The sequence below is a fragment of the Balearica regulorum genome, chromosome Z (genome assembly GCF_011004875.1).
Source record: "Balearica regulorum gibbericeps isolate bBalReg1 chromosome Z, bBalReg1.pri, whole genome shotgun sequence".
In the NCBI taxonomy this organism is placed as follows: domain Eukaryota; kingdom Metazoa; phylum Chordata; class Aves; order Gruiformes; family Gruidae; genus Balearica; species Balearica regulorum.
In genome coordinates this window covers 7500625-7519219 of record NC_046220.1, presented here as the reverse complement: position 1 = coordinate 7519219, position 18595 = coordinate 7500625, and the positions used below count along the sequence as shown (strand labels likewise).

Here is an 18595-nt window from a genome sequence, read left to right as displayed (position 1 = left end):
CAGACTTTAGCTGTGGCCTGCTATGTGGTGTTTACACTACTTTCTCTCACTTTCTTGGCCCTCACAGGACACGTTATTTGTTTGTTTATGCCATACTGGTTTGTATTTCAGCATTTTTATTTTTAGCTTTTGCTCCCATGCTGACAACATTTAGAAAATATGGGCACATGAATGAAATTGCACGGCACCATCAGAAAGCTGCTCTGTGCTTTTTTCTCCGCACTGATGTAGGAGATACTATGGGTCAGGAGTACTGAAATGTTTAACAGGCCAGTGACATCAGTGGCATCACAGTTTTTGGAAGAGCCTGGAAGACTTCTGCCTCTTCCCAGGGCTGCTTAAAGTTTTCAGCTGAGCCATCTCTCTGTACTGGTGTAATTATTCTAAGTTTAGCATCATCCATTTTTGGTGCTTCACAGAAAATTTAGAGATGATTTTCAACTGTTCCTTGTTTATCACCACGCTGCCTTATCTCATTTCTCAAGCTGGGATTCTCACCTAAGTATCTGAATTCCTCCTTAAATTGGATAGAAGCAGTACTACTGAGGACAAGCTGTTGAGAGTCTTTTAAGATTATCAAATACTCTGTATCACTGAAGGAGAAATTAATTAAGATGGTAAATCCTTTTTAACAGTTACAATGCTAAAGGCTCTATTTTATCTTATATCTGTAATGCCATAGACAGGAGCTCTTCATCAGTGAGGTAGGGCTTGTAGCTGCCCTACAGCAGGTAGCTGCCGAACAAGAAAGCAGTGGGTGTGCGGGGTATGTGTGTACATAGATAGGTATATACATACATGAATACACGTAGCTGTTAGGAGGAGCAGGTTGTGACTATGTCCTGTCTGATATTTACGTGGAGAAGGGCACCATGTGATGAAATGCCAGCTAAGTGCTGGTCCGAGCTTCCTTTTGAGAGTATGAAGGTGGGTACCAGGAACCCATTTCTGCCTGGGCCCCAGAGTGCCCTCCAGGCTGGTCACAGATCTGTGGCTGTGTTCATGAGGGTGGTCAGACTGCAGGTGAGCACGCTGCAGAGCGCTGTCATTGCACCAGTGAGTATCCTGATTTCAGCTTTCCTGGTCCTGTGTGGTCATTCCTTTGAATGCAAGCTGCAGTTAGTGAGCTATGTGTGGAGAATGCATGTGGGTGATAGGGTTTGAGAAGCCAGCTGATGTGTCTTGCTCTTCTTTTCTTTGCCATCATGAGCACAACTAATGTATATTTTGAGAAGACTGATGAGGACAGAGGGTCAGCAGAAGAGGTACTACTGCCTGCGACCCATGTATCTTTTGAGAATGACCGGCCCCAGAACCACCCTGCCGTATTCACAGTGAGGTGTATGCACCTTGGTGTCTCGGTCTGACAGTCCAGAAACAGAGGTGCTGTAATTCTGTGGGCATTTAACAACTGTGGTCTGGCTTAGACTTATCTGTAAGTATAAAAACAATTGAGCCAGAAAGCTGGACACACACTAACAGAATTACTGCTGAAGAAAGGCAACCACTTCCAATTATTTGACTTCTAAGCTTCCTATGTCTGCTTTCACATCTGTAAAACGGGGATAATACTTCTCTGAAGGTATTATAAGACTTTGAATTACATGTCATTCTTTTTCTGGTTATCATATGAAAGGAGAAATTTTAGTGCTGTTTGGAATCAGCACTTCAGCTTTCTTTAAGGTTAGGGTTGAGTGCAGGCAAGAAGTGTTCTTCAGTGTGATTTTAGAGCCTTGCAGAGACCATCTGATTTTATTTTTTCCTTAGCAAAGAGCTTGCATCCTGGTACAATTTCCCCAGAACGTGTAATGTTTAATTCACAAGGAAGGTGGAACATGCCAGCGGTAGGTGTCCGCCGTCAGAATAAATCTGGGCACACGAAGAATTTCTCCCGTGGGTACCGGTGCAGTGATGGAGTGGCGAAAACCTGCCCCGATTGGCTGGATCCGCGGCCCGTCACGCTGCCAGGCAGAGCGCGGGTGCCCGGCTGCCCGCTGGTCCAGAGGAGCAGATGTGCTGGGTGTGGAGGGACTGGCTCCTTCTCAATGGAAGGAAACGCTGCCCTTAGGTTCCTGCTGCTTTTTCTGCATGTGGGATTCGCAGTCTCTGTGGAGCAAATGATTGCAACAGCGGACGGCAGGTCAGTAATTGAGTGTGTATCCGCAAACTGTTGGAGGAGTTGAGTGCATGTTTTAAATGTTCTAATTTGGTCATTTGTGCTGTGCAGAAGCAGATTAGAATGTCAGGACGTGATTTTAATTTTCTTTTCAGGTGTAAAAACACCTGGGGCTATTACAGAAAGGAATTATTTTGAAGCCTTACACTGCATTAAAAATGTAACTTTAAAACAATTTTATAAATGATAAGAAAATGTTTTTAAAATGAGTGTTTTCTGAGCATCTGTCTTATATTTCATTACATTTTAATGACTCTCACACTGACTTTCCCTGGTCTGTGTAAAAACGAAGTTATAAATAGAATAACAGCAAGCATGTGAAAACTACTCCAAGAAACATAGGTGCTAAAATATTCAGCTTGTGTAGAATGAATATTTGAAGCATGAATTCAATATTGCAAAGAAGTGTTAAACTTAGGAAATTACTAGAGATTTGGATTTATCATTGTTTATAGTGCTATTTCATTCTCTAATGAAATATAAAGAGGAAGCCCAAATCAAAGAGAGGACTTTCTAGAGCCAAGCATTACAAAAGTGAAAACAGCCTAAACTGTATTAGTTGAATAATACCCCAAAGTCACTAATAACATACAGATCAAATATGCTGATGAAGATCACAGCTGGCAGTAAAATCTGTGCATTTAAGGCAAGAAGGACACGCGGTGATTTGCTTAAGCTTGTATTAAGGGATCTGGTAGTCAGTTACCAATAAATACTACAATATGTTTTCATTTAAATAGCTTGCTTGCTGTTCTCCTCTGCCAGTTTTCAGATCTGTTAGTGTCGTCTTAGTATAATTGCAATTCTTTGCAATCACATCAAAATCTGGGAGAAAACAAGCAGTGGAGCATTACATGAACTTTAGTCTAATAAATACTAAGAAATGAAGTTACAATCTTGATGCCGGTGAATTCAATGGGGATTTTGCTTTTGCGTTCAGTGGAAGTGGGATCGTGCCTGCACACTGTTAATCTGCTAGGAGTTCTACGAGCTCAATTTCTTCTTTTATATTAAAAGTGAAAGCTTTAGTACCTTGTTGTTCTGATCCAGTTCTTATTGGACATCCATTAAAATGCAGATCAAACCCCAGTACTCAGTACATTGTAAAATAACAATGTACATCTGTCTCCCTCTGTTAAATTACACGAGGCTACCAAAATATGACACAGAATACTTAAAATTTAAAAACTGTAAGACTCATAGGCTTTGTAGATTTTTCCTAATGATAGTACTTAAAATAGATACATTTCAATCCAGTAACTTTTTTTTTTTTAAGATTTTTCTTAGAAGGAACTAGCTTTTGTCCTGAATCTAGGCTCCAAGGCTTACACATTTATAATTTTTATAACTTCATTGAAATTACTTATGACCAATGTCCCTAGGACTACAACTAGTTCATTGCTACCAGATGCTCCATGAGCACTCATCACGTTTCATCATAACTTTGTTCTTAGTTCATTTGAAGGTTCACATGTTATTTTCCAATTAACTGCTTCATAAATTAATTGAAACTAGTTCAGCATCTAGTGAGGTAGTTTGCAGCTGGACAGTATTGTATTAGAGTGATAATTCTGGAGTAATCGAAAGAGTGCAGTAGAGTACATTTTGCCATCTGATGCAGTTTGTCAGAGCAGCAACATGAAGAGTAAAAGACAGTATGAATATGGCTTCCTTCAACCTGATGGCGTGAAAACCGTCTATGACCTCCGCGCTCGAGTGCCAGGTTTATTATGTGGCTTGTTGAAGTAGACAAAAACTCCTCACGTGCAAATCTTCAGGGGCTGGAGTCTGTATGAACTTTTTCAGATGAACAAGCCAGACTTGGTTATCTTATGTAGATGGATAATGTCATCTGATAAGAGGGAATTTACACTTCTTTATACTTATAATCTTATTTAATTGGGTTTTACATAGTGATTAGTCATCCTGGTGCTTTGTATTAGGGCTAATCCAATTTCATGTGGGTTCCTGACATACTTGGTATGGTAAATTCAACACACCTGTCTAGGTGTGTCTGGGCTAGTTATTTACGATTTGGTAAGGAAGAATATTAGCCATCAAAACATATGCCATGTGTGCAACTGAATTTGAAGTTTTAGGATGGAGTGGCTGAAAAAATTACAAGTTTAAAAGTCTTAATTTCTAATTCAGTGTACTAAAAATGATTTGCTGTCACTGATTTGCAGGTCTAGCCACTGCTTGTTGATAGTTTTTCAAGCAGTGGAGAAGGCGGCTTCAGTGCTAGCTAGTTTCCTCTAATACATGTAATTAACATTTTTATATACAAAAGGAAATGCATATTTTTTAATGTGTTGTTATTTTCCCATTTTTTCTTTTAATGCTTTTGTTATGTGAAACATACTCTAACTGAGGGCAAAAGGGCCTCGCTGCCAGAGATCGCCTGTGAATTCTCCAGCTTGCCTTCTGATTGGAAAGGCTGCTGATTTGACAGCAGCATGGCTTTTGAAGGCCACTCATTCCTGTCACAGATCACACACTTCTGTCACACCTCAGGGTTACGAGTGTCAAAGGCAGCTGACAGACCCGATAACATCAACGTCAGCTTGTGCTTGCTCAGAAACTGGGAGGCAATCCTTCCCTTACGCCACTGATAGACTGCTGGTGCCATAGTGGTCTGGCTATAGTAAGACAAAACAAAGACAGCAAGCCTTGCCATGATGGATTTCCCTCACCTTTCTCTAACGGGGCTGCTTGCATTGTGCAGGAGGAAAGGCGGCACCCAGCATTGCTAACAAAGAGTAAAGAACAGGAGTACCTGGGTGGAGTTCACTCGCATGCCTCCGCCAATGTCCCAAGTGTGCCTGCCATGTGGCTGATGGTATTTGTCATACTGGGGTACTTAGCGGTGGTTCCTGGGTCACTCCACTGCATTCCTCATGAAAGCATGAATATTTCATTAGCTGTGCACATTCATCTATATTTGAGTACCTTCGTGCTGAGAGCAGAAACTCGACATTTCTTCTGGAGCAGCATGGCTGCGCATTGCTGTGGTTTTACATGTGATGTAGAGGAGTCGAACTGCGTTGTCACGAGCTGCCAGCACACACCCGTGGGCTGTGTGGGGGTCAGTTATAGCCGTCCTGCTCAGGAGGTAACCCGCAGGGCCGTTTGCAATGGGTATGCCTTGTATATTCATTGTGAGCTCTTGATAGGCTTGATGTTGCCTGTAAATTAGCATTCCTCAAGGTGATTTAATTGGCATGACCATGGTATTAGCCTTATCCCAGCTAAGTAATGATTTATTTTGTTTTAATTGACAATCATGAAAACAAAAATAACCCTTCCTTTTCCCAGAACAACATAAAAACCTTTCAAGTCCAGTGAGGGAAGGAAATGACTTGGGCAATTTTACACCAGTCTCCTCTCATCCCAGTCTGCACGCTACAGCATGGTGATTTCCAAACTCAAGTAATGGGCTATAAGCTCTTAATTATTTATATAGGGAAGAGCTAAAAATATAACTAAGCATAACTAAATATATATATAAGTGTCACTAAATATAATTAATTAAAGTATAACTAAACTATAACAAAGTTTAACTAAAACTAGATTTAGTTATGCTAACTAAATAATTCACATTGATTTCCTTTTGGTGTGCCTCATTTTTGTAGCTATTATCATGAAAAAATGCCCCAAAATTGCCTTTTCCAGCCTGAAGGCACAATCTGTCATGAAAGAAGACTAGAAAAGGAAAACAAGGCTGCGTCAAATCACAAAACTCATGTTCCAAATCATTAAACAACCTAAGACAGAGTTTTGCCTGAGCAAGAAAACAAGATTTGGTGCATTTTAGCCATGTCTTTTGTTACCTATCTGTCAAAATGAGGACTATTTCCACCCATCCCTGAAGGCTGCTGGCTGTTGGCATGAGACCTTCGAGCCATTTGGAGACCTCAGCCCAGCACTAACCCTGGCACCCAAAGGGCAGTGGGAGCAAGCGGGACCCACTCTGAAAGTGCAGAGCCTTCTTGAAGTCGCTGGGATTTAACAGCTACAGCTGAGCAGCAAGTTGATTGCACTGTATGTAAATAAAACTGCCAGATTGATTTTAAGCAGTGTTATCTACATGGAACTTTTTTGAATGTAAGATCTTTTTAAAGGTTCTTTCAGCTGAGATCACAGTCACTGCGGCGGTGCTGCAGAGCGTCACTGTCTTTTTGTGCTCTGTGATGTTTTCTCTGGAGACTGTCTTCTGCTTTATTGCCCTGGTTGCTGAAGGGACTGAGCAGCCTTCCCGATGCTCTGGAGCAAAGCTGCTCAACAGACCTGGTGTTTGGCAGCAAAACAACCAGCTGAAATACAGACTCTGGTTCACTTTTGTCTGTTTTGCCTTCTGGGTTTGCACAGTTTGCAAGGGGACACAAGAGATCTATTTGTGGCAGCAGAGAGTATGCCTGCAAAAGGGCATTCTCGCTGGAGAGACACTGATCAGAAGAAAGAGCCTGCTGCCCTCCTCAACCTCAAGCGTAAACAAAACATTGCATGTGAAATCTGGGCTTTGCTGAAGCTGGTAACTTTGCCATGGGGTTCAGGCAAGCCAGGTTCAGCGTAATCAAACTCCCTGACTGCCGGGGTGGCAAGGGCATGGCAGGACGCAGGTCAGGCTCTAAGCCATCCCACGTTTCTCCTTTGTTGATGTTACGTTGCTCAGACTCATATTTATCTTCCATTAAGGATGCTGTGATGGAAATTGGGTTGGGATCATTCCTGTGGTACGTGCTAGTGGGTAACACAGATCTCCCTACCCAGGGAGTCCATCAGGTAGTGGGTTCACCCAGCTGTTCAGGGCTCCCTAGCAAGCAATTTACACATAAATACTGAAAACTACTTTTATTCCTAGTCCTTATATGCTGGTCTTTGTGGTGGGTTTGAAAGACAGCAAGAAATAAGGCAAGAAATGAAGATGGAAGTGTATTTCCTCATGAAGTGGCTGTGAGGCAGCTCCAGCACACCATCGCTCATGGAAGACACTGTGCAGGCAGGGTGTGCAGAGTCGCTGTGGGATGATGCTCAGCTGAGAGTGCAGGAGGGCCGGTGTGCTCACCTGCTCGGGAGCGCTGATGGCAGACTTCAGAAGTGGACATGTGCCATCAGATCAGTTGATCAAGCCTCTGTAGAGGGCTGCAGGTCCCAAGGAAGCTGCCATGGTGTGGAGGGGGCAGGAAGGTGTTCCTGTGACTCAAGGAGTGGAGTTTGGTCCTAAGGGAGAGCCTGGTTTCTTGGAGTCTGATCTTGTCTTTTGATGATGTACGTGAATCTACTGGGCTTAATAGTGAGTTCAGGAAAGCAGATCATACTTATACCAGCTGAAGACTTTTCCCTAAATTATACCCAAGAAGAAAATCAAGGGCTGCAAATTTCATGAGCCTGGTAGTTGTCACTTGAGATGTGCTTCACTTGCACCCTACCTTGCAGCTGACTTCCATGGGATTTGGGATTGCTTGGAACTGTTCAGGAGCTGTCTTTAGATGGCTGTAAATCCGGGCTTAAGGCATGGTAGCCCAGTGCATTTGCTATATCCTGGAGGAGTTAATTGTGTTGCTTCTGATCTGAACTGGGGGCTGAGGATGGTGCAGCACTGTCCTTGTGTTCCCTTGCTTGTGGGCTGAAACTGGTTCAGTCTCTAATCCAAAACTGATGTCCCATGGAAAGGGACAAGAGGGGTAATGAAGCCTTTAATCAATATGGTAAGGATATGGGAATGCCTGATGCGGCTGATCCACCTGAGGGATCTCTGAAAATGAGGCATTTTCTTCCTGGGTACACTGGCTTTGGGATTAATTTGCCCTGTTTTTGTGACATTAACTAGCCAAGGATGTGAGTCACATTTTGAATGTTTTATTGAATGAAGCAGGAACAGGTGCTCTCCCCAGTAAACTTGCTGCAGACTTTAAATCCAAATGCTGTACAGTAAATATTTTTTCTTCTCTCTTCTAGTTCACGTGTGTTTTCAGATCAAGATTCTCTGCAAAGAAATGGTATGGCTTTTTTTTTTTTTCAGTGGGCTGAATGCCTGGATACTGGCTCTGTTAGCACAGCTGTAACACATCTTCATTCCCAGATGTTGCATCTATTGGCGTTAGTGACTCTTCTGTGAAGTGTTTTATTAAAGCATATTCCTCTTTAAAAATACCCTTTAAAGGATTTTCCTGGTTAAAATAATCATTTACTGACTCTGAGATATAGTCAGAATGTGGAAGAAAGAAGTATTCACTCTTTTTTCAAAAAAAAAAAAATCAAATGAAAACAGAGTTAAGTATTTGAAGGATGGAGCTGTGAGAGTGTCCATGAAATGATCTGCCATCTGTGAAACTTCACTCTCCTGGCAAACAGTCAGGCCACCAGGTTGTCACAGCTTCCCATCTCTGGCCAGTGCAGGCAAAGAAATTCCCAGACATAGTTAACACGCTTTTGACTTGCAATTCAACACACCTCCTTTGACAATAGTTTGTTGTATGAAGAAAGAAGAAGCTTTTGTTAAGTGTATTTGGGATGAATAAATACATGTATAGGCTGAATCCTGACATTTTTGAGCACTGGAATTCTTCCCAGTAATGGTGGCAAGATGTTCAATGAAAAGAAGAGGAACTTTGTTGTATGAGTAAGGTAAACTAGAAAAAGGATGTATTGAAGGCGATATTCACACCAAGCCAAATATTTTCCAAAACAAAATCAGGTATTCTGAAATACACATTTTATGCAGGGATAATTATTATGTGCATAAGAATGTGCAAGATTATGCTTTTATAAATGATTGGGTGTTTTCTTACTAGGCTAATAACACACTTTCTTCTGCAGGTCGACTTTATGATGGTGGTGTGAAGCCAAAATTTAACGTAAATCAAGTAGCAATTACACAGGTAATGTTTTAAGGACTGGGTCTGTAAGGTTTTTTCATAGACCATTGAGATCTTTTAATTTGCATTATTGAATTAAATAATACATTGTTTACAAGAAATAGCCAACAAATCTGCCTAAATCATTGTGATATGGTACTGATTCCTACCTGCTGTACAAGATATCTTCTGCTTTTCTGAGAAGTGAGGTGAGACTTCCGTTGCTGTCACTCGTGCTGACTGGCAGTGGGTTTGGGCACAGAGTCTTACTGAACAAACCAAATTCTATCATCCATATTCTGTACAATGCCATTTGACTGCTGTTGCCAGTATTTTGCTTGTATCACTGGGTACAAAATGAATAGCTGAAGCAAAACTGAAGATTGTTTACATTTAATGGAAGTTTTTCCTGAGTCCAGCCTGTAGGTCTTGTCAAAAACTAAGCATAAAAGGCTTCCTTACCAAAAACCGTGCAAGTGGTGCAATCTAATGTAGATAATCTGTTGATTGAATGTCTCTCACCTATACTTCTGAGAAGACAGCCTTATCATTTGTACAGATGACAGTTATAGTCAATGTTTCATACTAGCATCATGTTTTCTGACCATGATCTTATCTTGCTTTCAGCTTGTTGCTGTGAGTACTTACTAATTTTAATCCTAAAGCAGTCTTGTGCCATATGTAAGGTCAAGTATCAAAAGGGGTCCTTCAGGGTCTGAGCTGGGAGACATGATTCGCTAATCTGAACAGCAAAAAAAAAAAATCTCTCTTTAAGCCAAGACAAAGCTTTGGAGCTTAACTGTGTACCTTCTGGAGCCTGGTAAGATGCTGTTTATGACTAGGACTCAGAATACCTCTCTTGTTTGTACATGATTTGAACTTGCTTAATCATATGACATGCAAAGCAGCCATGCAGACATTATAGATGTTATATTCAGATAGGACATACTTGCAGATGGAATAAAGCTGATGTCTGGAAATTTTAGTTTGAAATACAGAAATGACAGTTAAATTTTGAAGTCCTTTCTGAGCCCTAACTCACTGTCTCAAATTATATTGCCTGGCAGCCAAATTGTCCTCCTTTTGCTATGAAATTTGGCTTAGAAGGGATGGCGTTTTTCTGATGTCTATAGATGACATGGAAGCTGTGGTCCCCAGGTTTCAATCTAGTGAATGACTGATTTTGTAAAGGCAGGGTTCCATACTTGAGCCATCCTGTTCTGCAGCAGACATTTCCCTGATTTTAAAGCCATCAGGAGCCAAGCTGTCTCCAGGTAGATGTACACTTGGGCATTTCTTTCACCCGGACAGCTGCCTAGTGTGCTTTCAGCATAGTAGACTGTGTCCTTGGCCCAAGCTGAGTCCTGTTGTTGAAATAATTCTTACAAGTTTCCTAGAGAGTCTTCTGCTGGGGTGAGCACCTTGTGATTCTAGCTTTGCTTCTATTTTTTATATTGGGCAGCTCTGCAGTGTACTGGAGTGAGATGGGAGCATGCTAAGAGTGTGATTTGCCCCAGTTATACTACCCTAGTAGAATAAATATAGCTTATATTGGCTCTCTGGTGACTTGTGCTGGAGCTAGAGGTCTGTATGATGCCATTCCCATGGTGGGAAGGGGTTAGCCAGAGATCTCTCTGTTTCCTCAGTTCAGTACTGCGGAAGCTAAGAGCTGGCTCCACAGATGCTCTCCAAGTGCTGGCCTTATTTATTCTGGTAGGATGGAGAGTAACTCCTGGAATACACATCTGATACTGATCTTTTATGTGGTCAATCAGGTTGTCAGCTACAACTTGAGCAGGAAAGGACAGTGGGAAAGAGGATCCTGGAGGCCGTTCACCCACAGCCACTATAGCCCTCTCAACGTCACAGTTAATGGCATCCCCTGCATTCTCTTCTGGGCCAAGAGGATCATGATAAAGTTTGAAAACCACACACAGCTGGATTTGACAGAGAAGACATTTGGTGTCCATGCAACAGTGGATGTTGGAGATTCAAACTGCAGTGAAGACAGTGCAATGTAAGGTGGCATTCTACTCTGCCAATGGAACTAGCACCAGATAACAAGTCTAGTCAATACATACTGAAGGAAACAAACCTTGTCTTCTGTGGTGTAGAGCCCCAAGGGCAAGCTCCTTCCTATAAGGTCCTGATGTTGCAGGCAGCATGGGTTATATACTTTCAGACCAGTCTTTTGTGGAGCACATAGATGTACATAGCTGTCTTCATCTCTTGCAGTGGTGTAGTCATTCCTGGTGGCCAGCCAGTTTTGCTCTTAGTGCCTGTGAGGCTGAAGCTGTTGGTCTCTTTAGTCTCCAGCTGTTTTACATAGCTGCTTGGGAGATTGAATAGTTGATCCTATGCTGAATATGGGGGCTTAGGGGCTGGCTGTGCATGACTACTTATCCCGTCATAGGATGTGTGCCAGCAGTAATGTGAACCATTGGTACAAGATGCAGATATGTATTTAGAAGCAGAGTTAGATAGCCTCAAGTCCAGAGTGTGATCTGTGAGTTGCTGAAGCTGAAGAGTGAATTCTCTACAGGTTTGCATGTGACCTGAAGAGTCTCTGACAACCTGAACTCTGCATCCCAGTCTGTCATGAATTTCTTCAGTATGAACAGCACAACGGTTTGCTCCTGCTAAACCTGAGTGAGAGCTATGTATTAACCTAACTGGATCCAAAATCCTTTGATCCCATGGCCACACTAGAAAGGCATGTAGGTTTTCGGATTTACTTTGTAGTGTACCTGACCACTTCTCTCTCTCCAGTATGCTGGCTGGCTTCATGTCTAATACCAGGGCATAGATTCCACTCTGGTAGGCAACAGTCTAAAAATTAGGAGGTGGATACCTGACTGGGCATGTGCTGAACATGAGCATCAAGTCTACCCCATAAATGGAGTTTAAGTCTGTAGTGACACGCAAGAATAAAAATAACACGACCAAACCCAGCAGTTTCATTTAGCTCCTATACAACATTTCACCTGTACATCTAAAGATGTTTCCACAGAAAGTAAGTATTATCTCTTTCTGATTATACATCTGTGAAGGATAACCCAAGGTGCACAGAAATTTTAGTGAGGTTACAAGAAAACTAAAAGCATAATTGAAAAAGAAGCCAGGTTTTCTGCATGTAGTGTCATAGCATTCAACAAGGCAGTCTGCGTTTTACATTGTCAGCATGTGAACTAATGCAGCACTGTTTTGAAAGGCAGAGGTGGAGAATGGCATAATATTAATATTCTAAAAATAAAAAATAGTAACAAACATTCCTTCTGTTGTGGTCTGCAATTCAGAGATAATCTTAGTCTTATTAGTAATGATTGTAACCTAACAGAAAAGATACTCATGCAAAAGTAAGGCTTTCAAAATACAAAGTATAGTTTTATAGTTGTTCATAAGGCTTGAAAAACCAGAAAGACGGTGCCGTGGTGGACTGCAAATTCCTATTGGAGTTGCTGTTTGGAGACCGTTAGATTTGAGCGGGCTGCTTGGTGTACCTACCTGTCACAGGTACCTCTGTAGTCTGGTTGCTGTAGTGGATGCTTCATTCTGTAAATACAGAGTTCTTAGAAATTGGGACTTGTCCTGACTTTGGCTGGGAGGGAGATAATTCTCTTGTGTTTTGGGTTTGTGGCTAAAATGGTGTTGCTAACACACTGGTGTTTCGGCTTTTGCTGACCAGTGCTTGCACAGTGTCCAGGCTTTCTCTGTTTGTCACTCTGCGTCCCTCAGCGAGTAGGTTGAGGTTGGTAAGAGGCTGGGAATAGACAAGGCCTGGAGAGCTGACCAAATTTGGACAAAATATTCCCTGCTGTGAAACATCATGCTCAGCAGTAAAAACTGGGGTAGAGGAAGAAGAAGTGGGTAGGGGTTGCGTCTTCCAGGGTGGTGTTGCTCAGATTTGCTGGGCATTGGTCTGCTCATGGGAGATGGTCAGTGACTGCCCTGGCAAAACTTTGGTGTTTTTTTCCCCCCTTCTTTACTTCACTTAGTAAACTCTATCTTGCCCCATGAGTTCTCTCTCTTTTGCTCTTCCTATTCTCTCCTCTGTCCTGCTGTGGGGTGGGGGTTAGAGTGAGTGGGCAGAGTGGGTCTTTGCTGCTGGCTGGGGTCAGCTCACCACAGGGCTCTATATTCTGCTTGATGCATTATGTTGGAAGATATTTGGGGGTTTTTAGATGGCATTATTCATTAAAAAAAGCTGCAGGAAGAGTCAGGAAGAAGAATCACTCTACAGCATACTCTCAACATGCCTTTTATCAGTGTTTCACCATATCTGAGGTTTGATGTCAAAATCTGTGGGCCCAGAGCCATGTCATCTACCATGTCTTCTGATCTCTCTGTTTCTCCCATAGTTTTCTGAGTAGCCTTGAACTAGGGACACAGCTGCTAAAAGCAAGCAGGACCTTGATGCTTAGTTTGAAGCTGAGGCTGGCATATTTTTGCTGGGGTTAAGACACATAACCATGACTACTGAGCCTTTTCTCCTCTTTTCTGTGGGAAGAGAGAGAAAAATGCTACCCCCTCCCAATGGTTTTGCTTTCTTGCATGTTCTGTAGTTTGTTTATTTGGGATACACTGAGAAACACTGAGTCAGGATTAGCCTCAGTGTAATTGCCAAATACAAGTCCTGGGTTAGATTTTAAGTCAACCTGCATTTGACTGCAGCAGAGAAGAAAGGGAAAAACTGGCTTGAATGTTGCTCTGTAATCTTATGTTTAAGGACTGACCTAAATTATGCCAGTTGATGGCTGAGTGCTTGCATGATGCATTGCGCAGTTTTTTTCACCCCAGAAAAATCCCTTAAACTTCTTCCTTCTCCAGCCTTCTTTGTTAAGACGATACTCTGTGTGGCTTTAGGTCAGCTTTTGAGTTGCTTTATACTGTCCAATCAAAGTAAAGTAGCTGGAGCTAGGAAAAAATATTTGGCACTGAACATATATGTATTTGCTATATGAATATAATAATCCAATCTGTGGGGGTTTTTTTATGCATCAACTTCTGGATTAGGCCACTGAGTTTAAAGCTGTATTCACCTGTGTCTAATCCTCAACTGTCTATGATTTCCCTTTGTAATAAAGTGAGGGTTAGTCTATATTCAGTGTCCTGGCTTATTGGACCACCATTAGTCAAGGTACAAAAAGAATTAGATCTTGTATGAAATCACAGGGCTAGCTGGTTTTTTTGGTTTTTTATTTTCTTCAGCTTTAGGTTCAGAAGCCTTTCAGATGCTGCGTGGTTTCACTATGTTTTGTCTCTAGCTTAGTCTGAAAATGTTACATCAACAGTGAGGCAAAATATGACTGTTAAGCCACAAAAACGTATACCACTTAAGCATGCAGTGCTACAATGCATTAATTCCAGAGATGGTAGAAGGTAGAGTATGCATTAGTTTACAGTTAACCTGCTAGGGCCTTTCACTTTAGTAAACTTCAGGTGCCCATGCTCACCACACATAAGCTTTGTAGAGCTACCTCACAGTCAGTGTGTTTATATTGCTGTAATGATGCAAATGTGGAATTTGAACTCAAATGTCATCTGCATTTGTCATGCCATAGTATCTAAGAAGATGAGAATAATGTGGCTATTTACATTTTCTAACAACATACAGAGGTGATTCGTGACTAAGATATCATGGCTTGAGAAGGAGAACGCAGATCAAATGAACGTAATTGTCAGCTAATTTTGGAAGCAGTGGAATTGAGCTGCATTGAAAATTGAGTATGCGATTCTGTTTTTTATGGATAGTCTAGGTCTTCTTCAGATTAACAGCTGAACTACTGGAGAAAGATTTAATCCTTTCAGGTTTTTTTCCCACTGGCTTCAAAGGTATACTGAGCAAAAGGCTCCATGTGTGCTTAATCTTTTGTGCTGCTTTTTTCTCTTAAGATTTCTGAAGTTTTTATCTAGCCTGACATTGCTTGCTCTTTGACCTAGGCTTTCTCTGAAGTTTGGTGACATTGGCAATCTAAAGGGACTTGTTATTAGGTAAGTTTATATGATAAAGAAAATATTAGATAATCACATGTTAATATTCATTGTTATGCAATTACTTGTGCAATTGGTTTTAGATGAATTTGTGTAAGCAAAAATAATGTGATAGAACTGTTGATTGTATAATCAAGACACCCGCATTTAATAGGTCTCTCATTTGCCTGCTTTGCTTTATAAAGGCATTTCTTCTTCTATGTTGACTTTTCTATTTACGAGAAAAGTTGTGGCCATCTCTTTTGCATAGAATCTTCCCATGTCTGAGATTTTTGCTAAACCTTGCTAATTAGCTACGTTTTTGTCTGGGAATTTTGCTGCAAAAACTGTGACCTACTTTATGTTTGCTTCTTGGTGATTGAAGAAAACAGCATTCGTTGATAAATAATATTTTATATCTTGGATGGAAGTACAATACCAATTTTGCATATCTATTTTTCTCAGTCATTTAGGAAAAATCCCTCACCTTTCCTCTCACTGTGTGAGAGAGCGGCAAACTCCTTCAGCTGCAACAGTGAAGAAACTCAAATCATTTTCCAGACTCCACAGAAGGAGCTAGGGCTCACGCTGATATAAATGGATGAAACTCTGGAAATACCAGTGTTGCTTCTAAGATTGTTCAACACATGAATTTAATAGTTCCAGCTTTTAGTTAGACTTGCTTTCTTAATCATCTTTTTCCCTGTACAATATTTTCAGATTCTTATTAACCACCAGTTATTACCAGCTGTCTGTTCAGAACTGGTTCAGTTTACACAGGCTGCAACTTCTTTACAACCACTCCATACAAGCGACGTTTAATGCCACCAGAATATATGCACCGGCAAGTTACTCCTACCACTGTGAACATGTCAGCAGCTTGCAGAGATACGATGCACTCCTCATACCCAGCTCTGCAAATGATCTTTCAAAGCTTTGGGAAGTCACTTTTACTGATTTCCAGGTAATGTCATGGAATTAAGCCAAATGGATCCCATAGGTAGACTGATGGGAAATTTTGCATTTCACTGTCAAGAAAGTATAATGAGCTTCCATGTCCAGTTTGCAGGATCTCTATGGAACTTGAAACAGAAACGAAGACTTAAATTATTATACTTATCTTCCTGTGAAAGGAAATGAAGGGCTTTATACATTTTCTGTCATCTGTTGCTTGAGTTTCCCTTCAGTGTGGGGAGTGAATTTAACTTTCAGCGTTACCTCTCTCTGAGCTGGGCTTTAAAATCCAGCATCAATAACAGCATCAGTCACCAAGTATGGGACTTAATTTTTGATGCCTAGTAATTTTAACCTCGTGCCCTGATTATAGTCACCCCAGCCTGCCTCTAAAGCCAGTGGATAATTCCTCTGATTCATCTTAAGTCCTTATTTTAGGATGAGATTAATCATCTTCTGAAAGTGCCTATTTTTCTGCATTTGGCAATGAGGAACCCTAAGATAACTGGACTAGGATGTCTTGCTTTTAGATACGTAAGTGGTAGGGCATGAGTAGCTGAAAAGGGATTGAGGAAGAAAGCTAATCCCCCTTTTCTCACCATGTGATCAATGCCCATGGCTGATTTAGTGGAGCAGTCAATTTCCTGAATACCAATGTAGTAAACTTCACATTAGAACTGAAGCCACAAGTAAGACTTACTGGTATTGGCCATAGTTGAATGCAACTTCATGTAGTTTTTACTGCCATATACTGCACACTTGGATCTGGTGAGAAAAATCTAATATTAGGGTAAGCAATTGAGAATATTTCCTTGTTTGTCGTGTTGAAGTTTATGCAGTTTGAAACAGACTCCGGAGATTCTCAGCAAATGATGCTGGATATGTACTATTAACTTGGCAGGTACCATGCTTACAATTAAATGTTATGGGCTATCAAGAGTGATCATAGAAGATTTAGTTTAAAACATAACTGCAAATCCTTTGGGCAGCAAAGTGAAGGGGATTAGAATAAGTGGCATTTTCTAGAAGACTGACCCAGATAAACTCTGAGCATTAACTCCAGCTAGCACTGATAGATACAATTTTGCAATAAGCAGATATTAAATTAAAAATTTTTACAGGCTTCAGGAGCAAATTCATGAAGTTGGTTGTAACCAAGACAGCAAATACTTTATTTAATATGACCCCTTTTGTTCTCTTCGTAGATTCAAGGGTTTAACATTCAAGAAGGACATTTTGCCTATGCAAAAGACTGTGCATCCTTTTTCTCTCCAGCAATACTTATGGGATTGGTTATGTCCCTGATTCTGCTGCTGGTTCTTGCCTATGCTCTTCATATGTTGATCCACCTGAAATCTCTTGACAGGCACTATGAATGCAAAGCTTCTCCTGCCTATTTTGCACAGATGAAAGACAATGACATGGGGGATGAGAAAGAGCCGCTGAGAAGTGGTGGGAATGAGTCCTATGAACTTAGAAACCAACAGTTCTGTAAAATCTATATTTAGCAGTATGCGTCTGTCTCAGCGAAACAAGTGGTATTTTCTTCTGCTGGCACTGTTGTATGTAGTTTGTGCAGATTTTTCACCAAATGATGAAAGGAAAAGTTGGTAACAGTCCGTTTAGCTGGTTATTATCTGTTATTTAGTGATAACCATCTCAAAGATGGCTTGGGAAACAAGGTGAGAGAAAAAAAATTGCCATTGCGACTAAGAGATTTCACATGATGGGACTTTATTCCTGTAGTACCAAACCAAAATGCATATCTTTTTAACCAGCTTACGAAGTCCTGAAGAACCAATCAGTACTGGAGCCTTTGAAATTAAATAAAGATATGAAACAATTGCAAAATAAAAATCTCTTTACTTATTCTTTCAGAAGGCAAGATTTTTCCTGGTTTTGTATTTGCTTTATCCGTCCTGCTCTGTGTCCTGATAAAATAGCATCCATTCCTTTCTCAGTATATATTTTCTTTTATTTTCTGAATTACATCCTCTCCTCTGTGTCCTCATAAACTCCTTTTCCTCCTTCAGAGTCTTCAGAGCCATGTAAGGAGTGTATTATCCACTACGCTGATGAAATAGTGATGGCTCCGGTACAGCAGCATCTTGATACTTTACTTTGTCTAAGCTGGAGGCTTACTGTAAGGATCTAGTTGGAGAAGAGTATAGACATCTGGTCAAAGGCTTGCCCTTAACTTGCCGGCTCAACTCCATGCCAAAAGACAGATTACGAGCATTATACCCTGTAATTCTAGGTTAATTTCTTTTCTATCAAATCCCATCAGTCTCCCTAGGGAATTTTACCTGAATGGAGATAGCTGGTGTTGTAATTGAAAATATCTATAAACAACATGGTGGAAGCTCCCTAGCAGTGAAAAGGATACCATGATATAATTTTCACTCCTCCTTCTGAGTGTTTAAGATACTGTCTTCCCACTCATCCTTTCTTCTGTTAGAGTCTAAGTTTGGGAACTCCAAACTGGCCTGTAATTTGGCCCTGACTTCTAGCACGGAAGAATGCAATGATGTACTAACTGTAGTGCTTTTAGGTCACAGGCAGTGCAAACCCCGGCATGTTAGAAAATCTTCTGCAGAACCAGATTTAGTAAACAAATGCTTTTTTTGTATTTTAGGTA

The 18595-nt window shown here is 41.0% G+C and overlaps 1 protein-coding gene across 1 annotated transcript; it reads left to right on the top strand.

The window, feature by feature from the left end:
• The first annotated feature begins 2026 nt into the window (after positions 1 to 2026).
• Positions 2027 to 17792, top strand: LOC104643169 (V-type proton ATPase subunit S1-like protein). Its single transcript, XM_075740179.1, has 7 exons — positions 2027 to 2140; positions 8135 to 8175; positions 8996 to 9057; positions 10809 to 11050; positions 14974 to 15024; positions 15724 to 15967; positions 17163 to 17792. Exons 1-7 carry the CDS (start codon positions 2046 to 2048, stop codon positions 17463 to 17465), a joined length of 1038 nt encoding a protein of 345 aa, XP_075596294.1. The 5' UTR covers positions 2027 to 2045; the 3' UTR covers positions 17466 to 17792.
• Positions 17793 to 18595: the final 803 nt, after the last annotated feature.

Excerpts from the sequence above, each read along its gene's own strand:
- LOC104643169 (XM_075740179.1), top strand. The coding sequence starts at position 2,046 with ATGGAAGGAAACGCTGCCCTTAGGTTCCTGCTGCTTTTTCTGCATGTG. Across the intron at positions 8,176-8,995 it reads AGATTCTCTGCAAAGAAATG|GTCGACTTTATGATGGTGGT; the intron begins GTATGGCTTTTT and ends TTTCTTCTGCAG. Across the intron at positions 9,058-10,808 it reads ATCAAGTAGCAATTACACAG|GTTGTCAGCTACAACTTGAG; the intron begins GTAATGTTTTAA and ends GTGGTCAATCAG.